A 19,251-nucleotide genomic window follows, 5' to 3' on the forward strand; every position below is an offset into this window, starting at 1 on the left:
ATGACACTGTCAAAAAATTTGGGTCATGAATTTTAAAGTAAAGTAGTGATTTGATGCAGTTGAAAAAGGTTAAAAATTAGAACTTCTAAAGCTGTCAAAAGATTTCAAGACCCCCTTAACATAAAATTGTCCATATTTGAAGTTTTCTATTATTTTGATATAATTTGTCCCAAAAGTAGTATATGTACAACACACTGTCAACATTTTATTGAAGACGCGCAGGTGGGATATTTTTAATTTTCATTTATTGTCTCAAAGAAATGCACTACGAAATAATTCTGGTCTCGGATCACATGTGACACCTTTCATATTAATCATATAAAATATAGAAATTATCAAATCATATAATGTTTTGAATTATTTCAGAAAAGACTGGGAAAGATCAAAAGTTTCCTCTCCTTCAAGTGGAGACCAGAAGAAAGACTGGGAGACAGTGCCCTACTTAACAAACATCAATGAAGATCCAATGTTATCCAATGTCATTAAACATTGCTGTTATAAAGGTAAGATTGGGACACTGTGACCTACTTAACAAACATCAATGAAGATCCAATGTTATCTAATGTCATTAAACATTGCTGTTATAAAGGTAAGATTTGGAGACAGTGACCTACTTAACAAACATCAATGAAGATCCAATGTTATCTAATGTTATTAAACATTGCTGTTATAAAGGTAAGATTGGGAGACTGTGACCTACTTAACAAACATCAATGAAGATCCAAAGTTATCTAATGTTATTACACATTGCTGTTATAAAAGTAAGACTGGGACACTGTGACCTACTTAACAAACATCAATGAAGATCCAATGTTATCTAATGTCATTAAACATTGCTGTTACAAAGGTAAGATTGGGAGACAGTGCCCTACTTAACAAACATCAATGAAGATCCTATGTTATCTAATGTCATTAAACATTGCAGTTTCAAAGGTAAGATTGGGAGACAGTGACCTACTTAACAAATATCAGTGAAGATCCAATGTTATCTAATGTCATTAAACATTGCTGTTATAAAGGTAAGATTGGGAGACAGTGACCTACTTAACAAACATCAATGAATATCCTGTCATATATATATATATCTAATATGATTGATAAATGTAATCTTAGAAGAGTGTGACCTATCCTACTGTCAACACAAATCTAAAGCAAGATAAACCTCACAAAAAAATTGAGCTGCATTTAAATGCAGAATGATTACCTTTATGGTAAGAAAAAAAAATATAGGAAGAGAAAGTATGTCCTTGTAAATTATCATTCGATTTCTTTTTTGTACCTTGAAATAATAGATTTCAAATAATGTCACATGATAATAAATTTTATTTAGCAGCCTATACTTTTTTTTACAGGAACAACATTATTAGGTAAAACTGGAAACCCAAAAGTCAAAATTGAGGTCCGAGGACTGGGGTGAGTTAAACATACATGCTTTAAATATGAACATTTTAGTATAGAAATTTTTATTTTAATCTACAAATGAATAATTTTCTGAGTAAATAGCTCAAATTCTATTTTCAATTTTAATGTGAAAGTGAATTAAATTACCTTAATCATACCCTTATCCAGTATTGATTTGAAAATGCTGTTTGTGTTATTCCAAAAAAATTACTGGTAACCATTAAGAGTAATGCAACATTTTGTGGTTTAATTTTGAATTAAGAATCATAACCTCAATCATCATAATTTTGAATGAAATGATAAGGGGAAATAACTCAATCAGTATATCTATGAATGTATGGTTATCAAGATTTTCTATTCATATATATTATATTTTTTGATATTTTAGAATACAACCGTCACATGCTGAACTTATAAATATGAATGATAAAGATATGTTCTTAGAACCTGGTTCCAAAACAGCAAAGATATTTGTTAATGGTCATAAAATCAAGTCTAAAACCAAACTGCAACATTTGGTAAGTGTATTTCATGGTGAAAATAAGCAACAAAGTATGAATTCTATCAAAACTTCCATGTTCAATCTGCAATTTCTATGAAGATTTTATAAACACAAAAAATAATATAGATGGTGAATCCCAATAGTGAAAACTTTTGTTCTGGTTCTTTATAGCAATTATTTGTATGAAATATTTCTCCAAGTTGCATTCCTTAATCTTGTATTTTATATATTATAAATGCCAATCATGCAACTGGGTGAATATAAAAACTTGTATTACACATTTGATAAATTAAATGTACATATTATTACCAAATTCCCTATAATTAATCTCCAATTATTGTTCTTTCTTAACCCTTTCCTCCATGGATTTTATTTTTTACATACTAGATTCGCATAGGATTTTTTCAATAAAAAAAAATCATTAGGTTTAAAGTATTGATTCATTGTGAAAACAAATATTTCATCAATGAAATTCAATTCAGATATTCTCATGGATATCTTTTTTATATTGGATACAATTTTTTCTAAGTCTGATCCAGACATTTCGTAGTCAGAGCATTTCAACTGAGGTACTACACAGGCGTCAAAAGGCGTCATTATGGAGTAAAGGGGATGGCGTCAAAAGGCGTCATTATGGAGAAAAGGGTTAAAAAAAAAATCGCTATAATTTCTTATCTCTAGGTAATGGAAATAAGTTAATGCACAAAAAATTTTCCTTCTTTGACGACAAAAAAATTTGTTCATTCCATTTATAAAAGAACTTTGAAAATCAAGCTGTCAAATTGAGAACAAGCAACATTATATCTTTATGATGAATGAAATGAGATATTGGATAAATTTCAATGAGATATCAACCCTACAGCAAAAAAATATATTCATATCTCGATATACAAGTAAAAAATTAAAATAGATTTTATGAGGTCATGAAACTTTATAAAATATGTTGATAAAATCAATTTTAAAGAGTTTTACAAATAAAACTGTGCTCTTTTATCTAAATCTTCATTTATTTTTACAGGACAGATTAAAGTTTGGTTCGAGTTGTTTATATCAGTTTATTGGTTTTCCAAAGGACAGAAAAGCCAGTGATCCAATGGATCGATATAATTTTGATTATTTTATGATGGAGTTAGCTGAACATGAAGGTGTTGCCATGGATATCCAAACCCCTCGTGTCCACGAGTCTACAGAAAACATACGGTCAGTGATGGTGTTCCAGGAGTTTATGGATTTGATGCCACTCGTATCTGAAGCTAATGCTATCAGTGAAGAGCTTAAAAAGGTAAACAACAGTTTTTAAATTTACATTGAGAAAAACCCAAACCATATAAAATTGAGAATGGAAATGGGGAGGATGTCAAAGAGACAACAATTTGACCAAAGAACAGAAAACAGACCAAGGCCTCCAAAGTGTCTTCAACAGAGGGAGAAAATCCTGCCCCAAGAGGTCAACTTCAGCTGGCCCCTAAATATGTTGTCATTCATAAAAGGCTAAACATGAAAAAGATGAAACAATTCAATTGAAAAAACAAATGCCTTATTTATAACAAAATAATTTACGAAATATAACAGACATGAACCAACAAAAACCACTGAACTAAAGGCTTTATGTATGAGAGAATTGAAACTGTAACAAAGTTCACTAGGGGGAACCTTAATTTCTGAATTCGTTTCAATAGTCTTTCTGTGACAAAGTTTAATTACAAATTTTACATTTGCAGAATGTTATATTGGATGCTGAGGTTAAAAGTGAAGCTAGTCATGATCCAAAAGGTCAAGCAACAGGGAAAGATGTTATCATAAAAGTCACAAATAAAAAGACAAACAAGGTAAGGTCATCAAATTTTTAAGTCAAGGCAGTAAAGAGTCATAACAAGGATCAAATATATAGTTCCAGTATATGGAGATGATCTTTATAGATTATCGTTGATCATCTAAACGAGATTGATTTTCACGCTTGAGCCTGGACGGCAAAAGCGAGAAAGGCAATCAAGTTGAGATGACCAATGATAATCTGTTTATCGCTATTTTACCTATGACGATGTTGTCAATTTCATGTCAATTTCGTTAGCAACACCACGTGCCTGCATAGTTTTTAGCGATAATTTTTCATCTCAAGCGAGTAGCATGATATGAAAAATTATCACAAAAAAGATCAAAGGAAAAATGCACAAAATAGCGATAAGAGATTTTTATCACTTAAAGCTTTTATTTTAGACAGCTAGAAATATCAAAAAAACAAAACTATGAAAACAGCAACAAATTTAAAGAGAGCAGGGAAAATCTGCCTGTTGTCTCTTGTTTGTAGGAAAATTAATCTTGCATGTAAACTGGAAAAAAGGTTTTTCTTTCTATCTGAAATCGAAAGAATAAAAAGAAATGTGTGGTAACATGTCAATAGACAGTGACGCCAAAATATGATTTTTTTTTATTAATTACACCTTATGTAAGAATCCGGGGTTTTGATTGGTTAATAGCCAGTGTATTTTTCACCAATTTACTGTTATCAAATGAATATCGTTCATTTTTAACGCCGCCGGGGTATTTGCTAAAAGGATATGCCTTTTTTACCCTCTCTGCCGTGGTATTTGCCAAAAAATACTCTATCCGACTGGACGCTTGTAACGTCACGATCATCAATGCGTTTTAGTACATTAACATTCGGTGTAATTAAACAGATATATCATGTTATTGAGGGGTATTTGCGAAAAATACCAGTCTTGAGAATGAATTTCCCTCGCCTTACGGCTCGTGAAATTTAACATTCTTTCGACTGGTATTTTTCGCAAATACCCCTCCTTAACATGATATATCTGTTCAATATATTGAGTTTACGACATGCTCTTCAACCATGGGTAATATGTCATTTACAGACTATTTATATTTGATCTCAAAACTGACTTCCTAACATTCTTTTATCAAGAACCTACCAATTCATGATTTTATGCTCTCCTCTTTAAAGGTATGGATTTGGTCAAAAAGTAAATTTTTACATCGGAAGGATTTAATGGATGAAATGTATGTTAGATGGATGGATGGAGAAAATGTGATTGTAAAAAGAGACAAAGATCCATTCTGGGATCCTGTAGAAGATGTATTCTTAGGAAGGTAAGAAAAAAATGGTGAAATTATTTAAGAAACAATTGATTACAATAAATCTGCATAGTTTCAAGTCATGTTTAAAATTGTCTTTAAAATATGAAGTGATTCTTCTACATGATTTGATACATTGTACATGAGAAATTGTTAAGTGCACAGCCACTTAACCATGACAAAATATTATGTTTAATTGATTCGTTAATAGTAGGAGTTCTTTCCATACGGTGACATTTAGAAATTAAAAGAGAGCTCAAGAATTTTTTTTACTAAATGTCATTTGATGAGAAATTACAAATGGTCCAATTACTGCCTTTAATGAAATATTATAGACCTGAGTGAAATGCATTGCAACATCAGGTTTTTATGCCCCACCTACGATAGAAGAGGGGCATTATGTTTTCTGGTCTGTGCGTCCGTTCGTCCGTCCGTCTGTTCGTCCGTCTGTTCGTTCGTTCGTCCGTCTGTTCGTTCATCCGTCTGTCCCGCTTCAGGTTAAAGTTTTTGGTCAAGGTAGTTTTTGATGAAGTTGAAGTCCAATCAACTTGAAACTTAGTACACATGTTCCTTATGATATGATCTTTCTAATTTTAAAGCCAAATTAAACTTTTGACCCCAATTTTACGGTTCACTGAACATAGAAAATGAAAGTGCGAGTTTCAGGTTAAAGTTTTTGGTCAAGGTAGTTTTTGATGAAGTTGAAGCCCAATCAACTTGAAACTTTGTACACATGTTCCCTATGATATTAACTTTCTAATTTTAATGCCTAATGATATTTTTTACCCAATTTCACGGTCCATTGAACATGGAAAATGATAGTGCGAGTGGGGCATCCGTGTACTTTGGACACATTCTTGTTTCCCTTTACATTTCATTTTTTTGGCTAATTCTAAGAAGGGTAGATAATTCACAATTTTGCTAATTCTATGAAGGGGGAATAATTCACAATTTTGCAAAGAGTAGGAAATGAAACCAGACAATGATTTTGATTAATTTGTGACTAAAAGATAATTATTCAGAACAAACAAATTAAAATAATAAAAAAAACAATAAAAAGTCACATAAACAAACAAAAAGATTGCATTTGTAACATATAAAGTTTTCTTTTTTTCAGTGCTCATATTCTGCTACAAAGTTTGTCATATTGTGTAGAGATAGATGAACATTTTACATTACATAATTATCATGGAAAAGAGGAAGCAGTGACCCAGGTGAAACTGTTACCCTGTGATAGTAAGGGAGAGTTATACAGTGAAGATGAGATTATAGAACCACATGAAATGATAGGAAAACCATTCAATATGATATTTATGTTACCACAATGTATGGGTATTCGATGGACCATGGAGAACCAGTCTAGAGGCATTTATTGCAGGTAAGTTTGGAATTACATTTTTATGTCATACATGTACCATATCTGAGGATAGGGACGTCCTTTTTCGTAAGGTGTCAAAACAGTTTTAAATTTTACCCTGAATCTTCAAAATGTCATGAAGGTACCTCCATTGCAACCCACATATTTGTTTCATGTAGTTCTCCTGTTAAATTAAGATATCCAAGTTATGGTAACAGCAATCTTGAAAACTGTATAACCTAAGTTACTAACACATAATTTGCTGTCAGAATTAAAATTAGTTTAACATAATTTGTTGAAACAAAATTAATTTGAGATAATTATGCAAAAATTTCAAATTTTACATAGAATCAAATTATTCATCGGAAATTTATTTTTCATTTCAGGACAAAGTTTTACAATAAGGAAAACGTTATCAGTACAAAGACTGTATGGGGTAAAAGTTACGCAGATCTCAAAATGAGGCAGCAAGTTACAATAAAAAAAGTTACCGAAGATTTCCTGAGGTATCTCCAGTCAGATAATATGGTATTAGAACTGTGGGGCACTCAAGGTAATTTATAAAAGTACTGGAATACAATTCAATAATATGCTTTGTTACAAAAAAAATTTTCAGTGATATGTGTCACCTTTCTCTAAATTAAAGCAGTTGAATTTGTTATAAAAAATATTTCTCTTAATCTGAGTTAGTTTATTTTTTTCCAAACAGCTGATTATTTTTTTAATAAGCAACATGTGGTCGATTGATATAAGTTTTTCATTGTTTAAGAAACAATTATAACATTATATTTTCTTGCTTTCTCCTGTATTTTCAATTGTTACTTCAACTTCAGCTGAACTTCTTGTTACAAACATTTTTTTTTTTTAGTGCTGTGTCACCTTAAACTATAATTTTACCAATTGTAATTGGTATAAAATGTATAACCATTCTTTAATCCGTTAAAAGATAGGAATACAATGCACTTATTAATTTCCTTCCAACTAATCAAATATCTCTATCACTAAGTTACAGGATAAAAATATCCTAGCCAAAATTAATTTTAAAGTCACCTAATTTTAAGAACATTTAATTTTTAAATGTCCACTAAATATGTGATAATTGCAATCAGGTACAAAAATCTGCCATGTACCCTATCTTAACTTTAATCCCATCCCTGGAAGAGATCTTTTCAGGTGTCAAACTATTATGGTTTCTCTTCTAAACAAAGTATTACATAATCACAGTGGTGTTCCCCATATATTTTTCAATTATGTTTTTTTTTGTATTTATTTATAGTCAAAAGCTGTGTAATCATACATACATACATGTGGTGTATGCTTTTATATTTTTCATTCATGGGTTGTTTATATTTATATGTAGCCAAAGCTGTGTAATCATAAGTACATGCATGTGGTGTTGTCATACATGTATTCAGATCACAATAGTATTACCATTCATTACATCAAAGAAGAGTATGTGGCCAAAGGAAAGCCATTTTTCATATTGAAACTAATGACAACAATGTAGTAACATCACATGATCTAAAACTTTCCATTTTCTAGAAGTCTTTATAAACTCTTAATCGTAATATTGTTTTGTATTCTAGTGGACGAAGACAACCAGTTATCAACAATGACCAATGGACACAGTAATGGTACATCAGACGTGAGTAAAACAATTGTTTGCTTTTTTATTTGTTATCATCCTTTTTCCTGGTTGATCCTTTGTGAATAATTTCTGATGTTCTAACATTTCAGTTTTTTACTTTTACCAAGCAGGTTAATAACTATTTAGATAATATTTCTACAGTATTCAATAATTCGAAAAGTATCAGTAATGTTTAGTAAAATTCCTAAGAATTTTAGAAAATAGACATAGATATAAATTATTGCTTATACTTGTATGTGTTTCAAAAACAGAGATATAGTTTGTGCTTTTCAATATATTCAACTTGTGATATGTAAAATGCAGAATTTCCTGGTGCTTTATTGTTTTTATTTATCTCTTTATTTTAAACAGTTCCTCATAAATATTTTATAATTTGGTTGTTGGGTTTTTGAGTGACTAATTCATCACTATGTGTTTTGTAATAGAATTAATAGTAAGATTACTAGTATGGTTTGGTTGCACAACACCAAATTTGGGAATAGGCAGAATTTAAAATGTTCTCTTTATTAGACAAACTGAAAAACAATTCTGAAATTTATACCAACTCAAATTACATTTTTTTTTATAAATTAATGAAAATTAAAAAAAAATTTAAGTCATAGGAAATTGCTAATAGACACAGGTTTTTTTTTTTTTTTTTTTTTAAATTAATGATTGTGAGGAATTGTTATTTGTGTATGTTTCTATTAATTAAAAATGTGAATTCATAGCAGTTTCAATGTCCTTATATAAATTCCAAAATAATTGGGATGATTTGAAAACTAAAAATATAGATTTAAAATCAACAACTTCGGTCTAAATCTTGACAGATTTATATATTGGATACAATTGCCTATGAATTCACACCGTTTCTTTTCCTTATACTAACCATGAGTTATCTCCCTTCAGGATGGTAACGATATGTTGACACAGTTACAAAGAAGGGTGAGGTTACACATTTTTAAACAGAGACATTTAACTCATTAGTTAGAAAATGACTTTTATCTGTCACACAATATCAAAATATATTCTAAAACAAACTAATAATGAGAAAAACAAAATTTACCATTTCAGAAACTAAGGCATTAAGGATAATATTTCTGAAGTTCCCTAAAAAATGATAGGTTAACAATTCAAAATGTTCTCCCCAGGAAGTCATATAAGTGGGTCTCATTGGGGTTTAAGCATGACGCGGGATTGCCGATTATTTTGTAAGCGTGACACGTGAAAGTCAACTTATTGTTCCATGAAAACGGGAAATGAAATCTAGGGGGACACAGGAAATTACAAAAAAAAATAAGATTTGCTTACGTACATATTGTAAGTGGGATACGGGAATCAGTCAAAACAGTAAGCAGGATCCGGGATCGGAACCCCCCCCCCCCCAATGAACCCCCATATAGCTTCCCGGGAAACAGTGAAATTTGAAATACCATCTTTTTTTCTAAAAAATTATAGCATCACATCAATAACCTAACCTCTTGAAAACCCCGATTCAGAACATTGGATTTTTATTGTTTTGGTTGAAATTATTAAAAATGTGAACAAAAATGTAGATGACATCTTCCACACATGTTAACACATTTTGAGAGTAACCTTGCGTTTTGTGAATATTTCATGTTGTATGCATACGTTTGAATACACATGTAGCTGCATAACAAATTAGGATATTACGCCATTAACTTGTGTTTTTAATGTTTCTGTTTTAAATAATTTTCACAATAACATTTGCATTTGCACAGATTAATTATTAAATTTACATTGTTGTACAAATTATTAGCTTAATCCAGGTTGTTGTTAATAAATATTTATACTGACATGGTATTGTCCAAATTCTTAAATTAGCTGTTCAAGAGTTATCTATTCCTTTTTTGTATCAATAATTAAGCTCTGTTGTTAAGCTGATGAATTATCAAAGCGTTTATACTTATAGCGATATTTTAATTCTAATAGATTATAAAGATTCATATGAAGATTGCAAGCTGTCACAGAAAGAGCAAAATAAAGAAGCAAATTATTTATGTGAATATTTATGCCATGCATAGGGTTAAGTTTATAGATATTGATTAAGTAAAATTTATAGGTGATTCAGTTTTAGATTTCTAGTCTTATAAGTAAAAATTGTACATAACCATTCATGATTATTTATAGCTTTTTGTTAATGAACTCTGTATTATAATCAATAGGAGGAAGAAATCGAAGGCTTACATGAAGTCTGTGATACGCTAAAGAAAGAAAATTTTGGTTTACTTAAAAAACTGGAAACGCAGAAACAAGCTACAGCAATCGCCAATTCTAGAAGAAGTAAGAAAATTAATGCAGAACTTTAAATTCATTTATTATCATGATTTGAAGAAAAAGTATATTTTCATTGATATTCGAATTCTTTGATTTGATATTTGAATTCTTGGATTTACCAAAGTCTTCATACAAGCCAATAGAAATTTCTTTGAACTATAAAATTTCAAATACATATGAAATTGCTTTCCTAAGAATAAAAATAAGTCATCAGAAATTGCTATTGTAAAACCCTTCTTGAGAGATTGCATAATTTCAAAACATCACATAGACCCAATTTTTTTTAAATTTTTCTCAAAAGAAATGGGCTTGTTTTCACAGATTAAGTGTTTTAAAGACATCCTTTTATTTGGAAAGGAAGAACACTTTTGACAGGAAATATAATTATATATTTGGCTATGAATGTCTGAACCTATTATCCGGTATTTGCAAATATGAATGTTATTCCTCATTTAGCTCACCTGGCCCTTCGAAATGAGCTTTTCTCATCACTTGGCTTCCGTCTTCTATCGTCGTCGTCCGTCATAGTTAACTTTTACCTCCTGAAACTACTAAGCCTAATTCAACCCCACTTGGCCACAATCATCTTTTAGGTATCTAGTTTAAATGAGTTATTGCCCCTTAACAGTCAATTTTTAACCGGATTTTTGTGACAAAAATGTCGGTTATTGATTTGGGGATGTACGGCGGGCGGGCGGGCGGGCGGCAATCAAATGTTGTCCGTGCATTAACTCATGAACCGTTCAACCAAAGCTTTTAAAATTTTAATATGTTGTTACTGACAACTAAATGAAGGTCAAGTTCAATAATGGCGATTTTGACTTTTACCGTTCAGGAGTTATGGTTCTTGAAAGATTGAAAAATGAAGTTTCCAGTCTTGTCCGTGCATTTACGCATGAACTGTTCTACCAAAGCTTCCCAAATTTTAATATGTTGTTACTGATGACAAAATGGAGGTCAAGTTCAATAATGACGATTTTGACTTTTACCGTTCAGGAGTTATGGTTCTTGAAAGATTGAAAAATGGAGTTTCCAGTCGTGCCCGTGCATTTACGCATGAACTGTTCTACCAAAGCTTCCAAAATTTTAATATGTTGTTACTGATGACAAAATAGAGGTCAACTTCAATAAAGACGATTTTGACTTATACCGTTCAGGAGTTATGGTTCTTGAAAGATTGAAAAATGGTGTTTCCAGTCGTGTCCGTGCATTTTCTCATGAACCATTCAACCAAAGCTTTTGAAATTTTTATATGTTGTTACTGATGGCAAAATAGAGGTCAAGTTCAATAATGACGATTTTGACTTTTACCATTCAGGAGTTATGGTTCTTGAAAGATTGTAAAATGGCGTTTCCATTCAAGTTGTTGCATTTACTCATGAACCATTCAATCTAAGCTTTTCAAATTTTAATATGTTGATACTGATGACAAAATGGAGGTCAAATTTGATATTGACGATTTTCACTTTCACCATTCATCAGTAATGGTTCTTGTGATATTGCCAGGACACAAATAAATATTAATAAATCCGGTTTGCTGTCGTTGTGACAGCCTCTTGTTAACAATTTTTCATAAATATTTGGAATCTTTTACAAAAATCTTCTCCTCTGAAACTACTGAGGCAAATTTATCCAAACTTGGCCCTAATCATCCTTAGGGTATATTGTTTTATAAATGTCTTACCAACATGGCTAAAAATAGAACATAGTCTATGTAAAATGCAGTTTTTAGTTTATATCACTGAAACTAAAGCATTCAGAGCAAATCTGACGTAGGTTTAAAATGTTTATCAGGTTTACATTTATCTGCCCTGAAATTTTCAGATGAATCAGACAATACAACAGTAAATACAGGTGAGCAACACAAGCTCTTGATAGCCTCTAGTTTTGTTAACCAATATTCAACAAGTAAGAACACATTTTATGCAGTTTTAACAAATTCTGTATACAGCCAGGGGCCTTGGTGGTGGATTGGTGGAAGATGCCTTAATTAGTGTATCACTAGCTGTCAACAGTGGGGTTGTGGTGTCACGGAATAGAAGTTCCTTCATAGTATAAGTTCCAAAAAGAAAAAAAAATATTCTGGAATATTATTTCCACAGGAATAAATATTACAGTATATGTTGAACAGTTCCTAACGGAATAAATTGTATAGAATATTTGTTCCAACAGGAATATGACATTGTTTATAACAAAGTTTCCATTGGAACTTCTGTTAGGCGGAACAAATATACGCTGACAGTGGGTTCCAATCTCTCACGTGTTAAGGTGCAGGCTCAACTCTAAATTTTTTGACTAGGATTATCAGTTTCCCACCAAAGGTTGTGGTTCTCTTTAGATACTCCAGCTTCCTCCATAAATAAAGGCTGACCTCCATGAAAAAGCACAATATCAATGGTGAAAGTGGCATTAAACACCAATCGATCAATCAATTAAAAATTCTGTATACAGTCCAATATGAATTTTATGGAATAATTAAGTCTACAGTGAAATTTAAGGGTGAAATATAGATAAAGATGACTAGATAGTTTCTTTGTATAGTCACTTAAACGTTTTCTCACATTTGTAGGTAGTACCGCTGGGACACGAAAAGAAGAAAAACCAGGATTAGATGTGGATCTTGCCAAATCATTAAAGAATTTCTTTAAAGATATCAAATTTGTACAGCACAATATACAGCAAATGAGACAAAATGGTGAGTTAATATTATAGGACAAAAGTTGGTTTTATTTAACTACCAACTACCTTGGTCAAGTAAGAACATCGAAAAGAAGCGAAATAAAGCTTACAATTGGTGCAATTTGAAAAATTGAATTAACTGTTTTATAATTTCTACGCAACAAGATAAAATCATCAGAAAACAGTAAATTTGATACCGGTAGATTTTGAACCATTTCACAGGTTACAGAAGTTTTATAAGGATGTGTGCCTCTTTGATTTTGGTGATTTTTAACCAGATGTTTGTGACAAAAATGTTGGTTATTGATTTCGGGATGTACGGCGGGCTGGGGGGCGTGCATTTACGCATGAACTGTTCAACCAAAGCTTCCCAAATTTTTAAAATATGTTGTTACTGATGACAAAATGGAGGTCAAGTTCAATATTGATGATTTTGACTTTTACCGTTCAGGAGTTATGGTTCTTGAAAGATTGAAAAATGACTTTTCCAGTCATGTCCGTGCATTTACTCATGAACTGTTCAACCAAAGGTTTTCAAATTTTAATATGTTGTTACTGATGACAAAATGGAGGTCAAGTTCAATAATGACGATTTTGACTTTTACCGTTCAGGAGTTATGGTTCTTGAAAGATTGAAAAATGGCTTTTCCAGTCATGTCCGTGCATTTACTCATGAACCATTCAACCTAAGCTTTCGAAATTTTAATATGTTGATACTGATGACAAAATGGAGGTCAAATTTGATATTGACCATTTTCACTTTCACCGTTCATCAGTTATGGTTCTTGTGATATTGGCAGGATACAAATAAATGTTAATAAATCCGGTTTGCTGTCGTTGTGACAGCCTCTTGTTAGTATTCCAACAACTCAACACAAAAGTGAGAAGCAACCTTTTATGAAAGCTCAAGATAACTAAATCAAGTGTTGACACAAAAATTTAACATTGAAAGAAAAGTTCTTGTCAATGTTTGTGATATTTTAGATTGTTTCTTCCAGGGTGTTGGACATTTATTTGTAAAAGGTTTTACAATTTTTTTATGCATAAGTGTGGCCAATTTTTCCTCATTGATTCAATGATATATTTGTGGATTTGTTAAATAGTTGAAAGACTATATGGTTAGTGTAGGACAGGTGTATCATGCTCTAATAGCATAGCACTTTACTTTTATGGAATAAAGCTATCAAGCATTTTTTTTTTCTATTTTTCAGTTGATGAAGTACAACAAAGCAAAGAACAGAATGGTAATCTGCTGACAGCGCTGGAACTTCAACAAAAACAGTTACATGACGTTGACCTCAAACTTAATGAAAGTGTGAGATCTTTAAAAGAAAGTGTTGCAACGGTTATTAAAAAATCCAAATCGTGATACATAAATATAGGGCCACCTCTGGTGACGAGGTCTTTCAAAATGATTGCAGCTAAATCTAAGATGGAAGATACTGGTATACAGCATTTGTGATATTGTTGTTCCTCGTGCGATCGTCAAGTTGTGTAGACTTGTGGTAGCTATCGGACAATCATCGCAGTAGTTCCCACAAAAAGTGTAGCTGACAGGGTTCAGTATTATATATACATATTTGCCATCAGTTTTTTCGTTTTAGGGACTTTTGTATTGTATTATAAGATGGACTTAGGGGCTTTATGCAATAAATCGATGATCATTTTATGACGAAAATATTTGCAATATTCACATTATCATTCAATCATTTACAATCAACCGTACTGTGTAGTTATAATCACTTTTTGTTGATATTAAATTCTTTTCACATTTTTTATGCTATGACATATTTATTATCATTCTAAAAACAATCAAGTTTGAATGAAATTTTCGATGTTACATACATTTCTGGTCTCAATGCTAAATTATTCTGACTGCAAACAAAATCAGGGCCATTAGTTTTCTCGTTTGAATATCATTTTGAGCCTTTCATCGCTTACTATGCAGTATGAGTTTTGCTCATTGTTGAGGCCATACAGTGACCTAGTCGTTAAATACTTCTTAAATAGTTATACAATGATCTGATACATGTATATACCATTACAATAGAAAGAAATAATTAGGCATAACTTATTGTGGCACTGAAATGGCAATTCAAACAAACATACCTCAACTTCAGGTAGATTTTTTGCCAGATTATCTGTTCATTTCATCTGTCAATATGCATGCTTTTTTTTTACCACAGCTTTGCCATTTTTTGTACACATAAATTACCTACATTTTGTGTTGCAGAACAATCGTTTTCATCTTGTTTTGTACAAAGTTATTTATTTTCGGTTCTTACCGGACAAAGTTTCTCACTTTCAAAACCTTGCATCCCCACCCCATATGTAAATAAAGAATACCTCAGCTGTCTCAAAAGGAACTTGTGGGTATTTTTCTGTCTCTTAAACCAAGATTTATTTTATAAACAGTTTATTTTATATTTTGGAATTTGTTATTCAAGTGCTTATATTCAAATACTCTATTGATATATGAAAAATAAATGTTGCTGAATTTCTGTCCATAGCATAGTATTTATTCTGCATCTCCATGTATTTTTCATTAGTTTGGCGGAAACTGACTTACAGGAGATTAAAAATTTCTTGAGAAGTTTTTATTCATACAAAAAATGCAACAGTATATGGTTTTGATTCATGAACAATTTTATTTACTTGTGTTATTCGTTCCGTTCATTCCATTATACATATATTTTTCATTCTATCCATTTTATTATACATGTATTTTTCGTTCCGTCCATTTCAGGCATTTTTATTTTGTGGTGAGGGACACTCAAATGTTTGTTTATTGATTTATGAATTATAATACATTATTTGTGAATATGTTTACATAATTTATATATATTTCACTGATGTGCAATTGTTTCATAGTTGATTATGCATTCAGTTTCAATTCACAGAATTGTTTATGTATTGTTAAAAATTTAAAGTTTATTGGACAAAGAAACATTAAAGGATTAAAAATTAATTTATTTTTTTTCATTTGTTTAATAAAATTGAGAATGGAAATGGGGAATGTGCCAAAGAGACAACAACCCGACCATAGAAAAAAAACAACAGCAGAAGGTCACCAACAGGTCTTCAATGTAGCGAGAAATTCCCGCACCCGGAGGCGTCCTTCAACTGGCCCCTAAACAAATATTTACTAGTTCAGTGATAATGAACGCCATACTAATTTATGACTATTTATTAGTTTCATCCACTCCTAGAGGTTCATACCAAAAGCACTTGTTTCTATCCATTGGGAGGTTGATTACAATAGAAAACAAAGTATATGAGGTTATCCATCCATGACACAAAATCAGTCCATGCACAGTAAACAAAAAAAAATCCAAAAAACAAACAAACAAACAAACAAAAAGCCAAGGAACGATGCTTTTGTTGCTTTTCTTCATCTCAAAGTCACAGTGAGGCCTTCAACATGTAGCAAAAGAACAAAATAAAGGTCACCCATCACTGCAAGTTTAAGACTACCCCTAGCACCAGCATATATAATATAAGAAAACAGTTAACGAATGTTATTACTGTTTCCACTTCAGACACTTTTTTTTACGATTAAATTAAAGTAAAATATTCCCTACCTTATATGACTGGGTATTTTATTTTTGTTATTTTCAGTCTCCTTAGTGTTCATCTTCATGGTAATTTTTAACCATTGTAAGAACTTGACCTACCAACTTCTAAATATATTCACTTCTGGAAACTATGTAGTGTTTGAGGAAAATATTCAATAAAATGATTCATATATAAAGGTTGAAAGTATTTGTCAAATTTTTTGAACCTGTTTCGAAAATGCCCAATGGGATGATATCAACCCCAGCTGGTTTTCAGGGTCAACAACCAGGATAACAAAATGAATTCATGCAGACTGAAACTGTGGCAAAATTAAGGTTTCAGGAAGACACTGTTTGCACCATGTCTTAATTTTACAAAACATATTGGATTGTGGGATGGTGAGGCCCCCTATTGAAGTTGGGGACATGATGTCAAAAGTCAATGTCATAGCAGTTGCTCCTCATGTTTTTGATCTTTTGTCGGATATTCAAAATCCTCTGGTTTTATCCATCCAGTGACCATTGAAAAATTTTGCCCATTAAGCCCTATTTTTCTTTTCATAATCTTATTACATATAGTTTTATAAGTCATATTTGAAAATCTTATAAAATCCTTGTTATTTTTTCCTTGTTTTTGAAAGACAAATGATGACAATGTTAATTGTATGAAAAATCTAGAGAGGAATATTTCACGCCAAATTTTCAATGGCATATATCTCGAAAACAAGCACACGGACCCCTAATTTTTTTCTGCTTTTCTAGTTTCTTTCTTTATATATTATCAATATATAACCGTCTTTAAAAAGCTTGTTATTCTAAAACAGAGTAGCAAACATCCTTAAGAGAAACATTTTTAGTACACATTTTTGTTAAGAGGCCAGCTGAAGTAGGCCTCCGGATGCCAGATTTTCTTGCTGTAATGAAGACCCATTGGTAGCCTTCAGCTGTTTTTTGCTCTTTAGTAGGGTTGTTGTCTCTTTGACACATTCCCCATTTCCATTCTAAATTGTAAGATTTCTATATCTATAAAAGATGCTAAAATTCCCAGACATTTTTTTTTGCTTGTTTTGGTGAGAACAAGACCAATATGATAGTCATTTGTCAAGGGTAATGGTCGCCATAGCGAGGAGTATCTTACTTAAAGTTTGTAAAAAGTTTGTTTTGTTTCTTGATGATATTTTTTGGATCATATGTCCAATGTTTGCCAAATCTAACACACAGTACACATAAATAGACAAAAATATGGTAAGTTTTGCTTTTAGATATATCTTTTGAGCCATGAATTAGATCTGTACAAGTCTATGATCATGATGTATAATATGCTTGGAAGGACACCTCCGGGTGCGGGAATTTCTCGCTACATTGAAGACCTGTTGGTGACCTTCTGCTGTTGTTTTTTTCTATGGTCGGGTTGTTGTCTCTTTGGCACATTCCCCATTTCCATTCTCAATTTTATTTGGGATGAAAAAGACCACCAAAGTTATTTTGGTCACCAGGTCAAAGTTGCTGCAGAAATTTAAAGATTTGTTTTCTCTCATTTGATATAAATTATTAGCAGCCTTATAACAGTTTTCTTTCATTCAGACAACAATTTGTTTATTCTACCTCAAATCCTTTAAGCTTTCAACTCATCTTGTATACCCAAGGCAGGGGCGGATGCAGGAATTTTCGAAAGGGGGGGGGTGTGCTAACCCAGGGCAAAGAGGGGGTGCAGGGGGGGGGGTGCAAAACATATGTCCCGATACAAATGCATTGATCGGCAAAAATAAAGGGGGGTGCGCACCCCCGGAACACCCCCCCCCCCCCCCCCCCCCCTGGATCCGCCACTGCCCAAGGTTATCTTGTTGCTTTTAATATGAAACAACTATTGTCCACTGCACTTTAAGAAAACAAATAAAAAATCATTTGCTTTTGTTGATTTTAGTTTACCTGGTACTGACTAATCTTTTTGTCACTGTCCGTTGTTATAAATTAATTGATTATCATGTTAAGTCATTTAAACTCTATTGTTACAGGAAGGTGCTAAATAGTTTTCTGGACAATACTTATTTATTTGTCTTCTAAAATTGTTAGTGGTCAATTGATTTTTATTGACATATCTAACCTTTAATGTTGCAGACAGGCTATGTCCTTTAAACTATAGTACTATTGTGAAAGGTCCTGGACATTGACCTTACATATGTTTGAGACACGTATGTGAGGTCTAACCAATAAACGTAACTAACCCAAACATCATTTCAATGTGTCATAGTCACTGCAATGATTTCAATTGAAAAGAAAGCGCGGACACTGTATAATTTGAGGCGGTTCTGTACTATATTTCACATAATTCATTTTGGGTCTTTAGAGAGCCCATTGTCGTGTCTTCTAGAGAGCACATTGTCGAGTCTTCTAGAGAGCACATTGACGTGTCTTCTAGAGAGCCCATTGTCGTGTCTTCTAGAGAGCCCATTATCGTGTCTTCTAGAGAGCACATTGTCGTGTCTTCTAGAGAGCACATTGTCGTGTCTTCTAGAGAGCCCATTGTCGTGTCTTCTGGAGAACACATTGTCGTGTCTTCTAGAGAGCCCATTGTTGTGTCTTCCAGAGAACACATTGTCGTGTCTTCTAGAGAGCCTATTGTCGTGTCTTCTAGAGAGCCCATTGTCGTGTCTTCTAGACAGCCCATTGTCGTGTCTTCTAGAGAGCACATTGTCGTGTCTTCTAGAGAGCCCATTGTCGTGTCTTCTAGAGAGCCCAT

At 32.1% G+C, this 19,251-nt stretch overlaps 2 protein-coding genes across 13 annotated transcripts in view; one reads left to right on the plus strand and one right to left on the minus strand.

Annotated features, from left to right (window-relative positions):
• Positions 1-15,925, plus strand: part of LOC139515814 (kinesin-like protein KIF28P) — a 51,119-nt gene extending 35,194 nt beyond the window's left edge. For 3 of the 12 annotated variants that reach the window (XM_071305513.1, XM_071305516.1, XM_071305512.1), the window contains 14 exons: positions 367-503; positions 1,353-1,413; positions 1,790-1,919; positions 2,922-3,185; positions 3,625-3,732; positions 4,866-5,011; positions 6,114-6,374; positions 6,740-6,906; positions 7,940-7,998; positions 8,890-8,925; positions 10,167-10,284; positions 12,103-12,132; positions 12,848-12,973; positions 14,169-15,925. In XM_071305513.1, coding sequence (XP_071161614.1) covers positions 367-503; positions 1,353-1,413; positions 1,790-1,919; positions 2,922-3,185; positions 3,625-3,732; positions 4,866-5,011; positions 6,114-6,374; positions 6,740-6,906; positions 7,940-7,998; positions 8,890-8,925; positions 10,167-10,284; positions 12,103-12,132; positions 12,848-12,973; positions 14,169-14,326 — 1,801 coding nt within the window. In that variant the 3' untranslated portion in view covers positions 14,327-15,925. The remainder of the gene's footprint in view (positions 1-366; positions 504-1,352; positions 1,414-1,789; positions 1,920-2,921; positions 3,186-3,624; positions 3,733-4,865; positions 5,012-6,113; positions 6,375-6,739; positions 6,907-7,939; positions 7,999-8,889; positions 8,926-10,166; positions 10,285-12,102; positions 12,133-12,847; positions 12,974-14,168) is intronic. The other 9 variants (XM_071305518.1, XM_071305520.1, XM_071305514.1 and 6 more) reach the window with 3 other exon arrangements.
• Positions 15,926-18,825: 2,900 nt separating this feature from the next.
• Positions 18,826-19,251, minus strand: LOC139515037 (A-kinase anchor protein 5-like). Its single transcript, XM_071304597.1, has one exon. It carries the CDS (start codon positions 19,249-19,251, stop codon positions 18,826-18,828), a length of 426 nt encoding a protein of 141 aa, XP_071160698.1.

This window comes from Mytilus edulis, chromosome 3, assembly GCF_963676685.1.
Source record: "Mytilus edulis chromosome 3, xbMytEdul2.2, whole genome shotgun sequence".
Lineage (NCBI taxonomy): Eukaryota > Metazoa > Mollusca > Bivalvia > Mytilida > Mytilidae > Mytilus > Mytilus edulis.

Excerpts from the sequence above, each read along its gene's own strand:
- LOC139515037 (XM_071304597.1), bottom strand. The coding sequence starts at position 19,251 with ATGGGCTCTCTAGAAGACACGACAATGGGCTCTCTAGAAGACACGACA.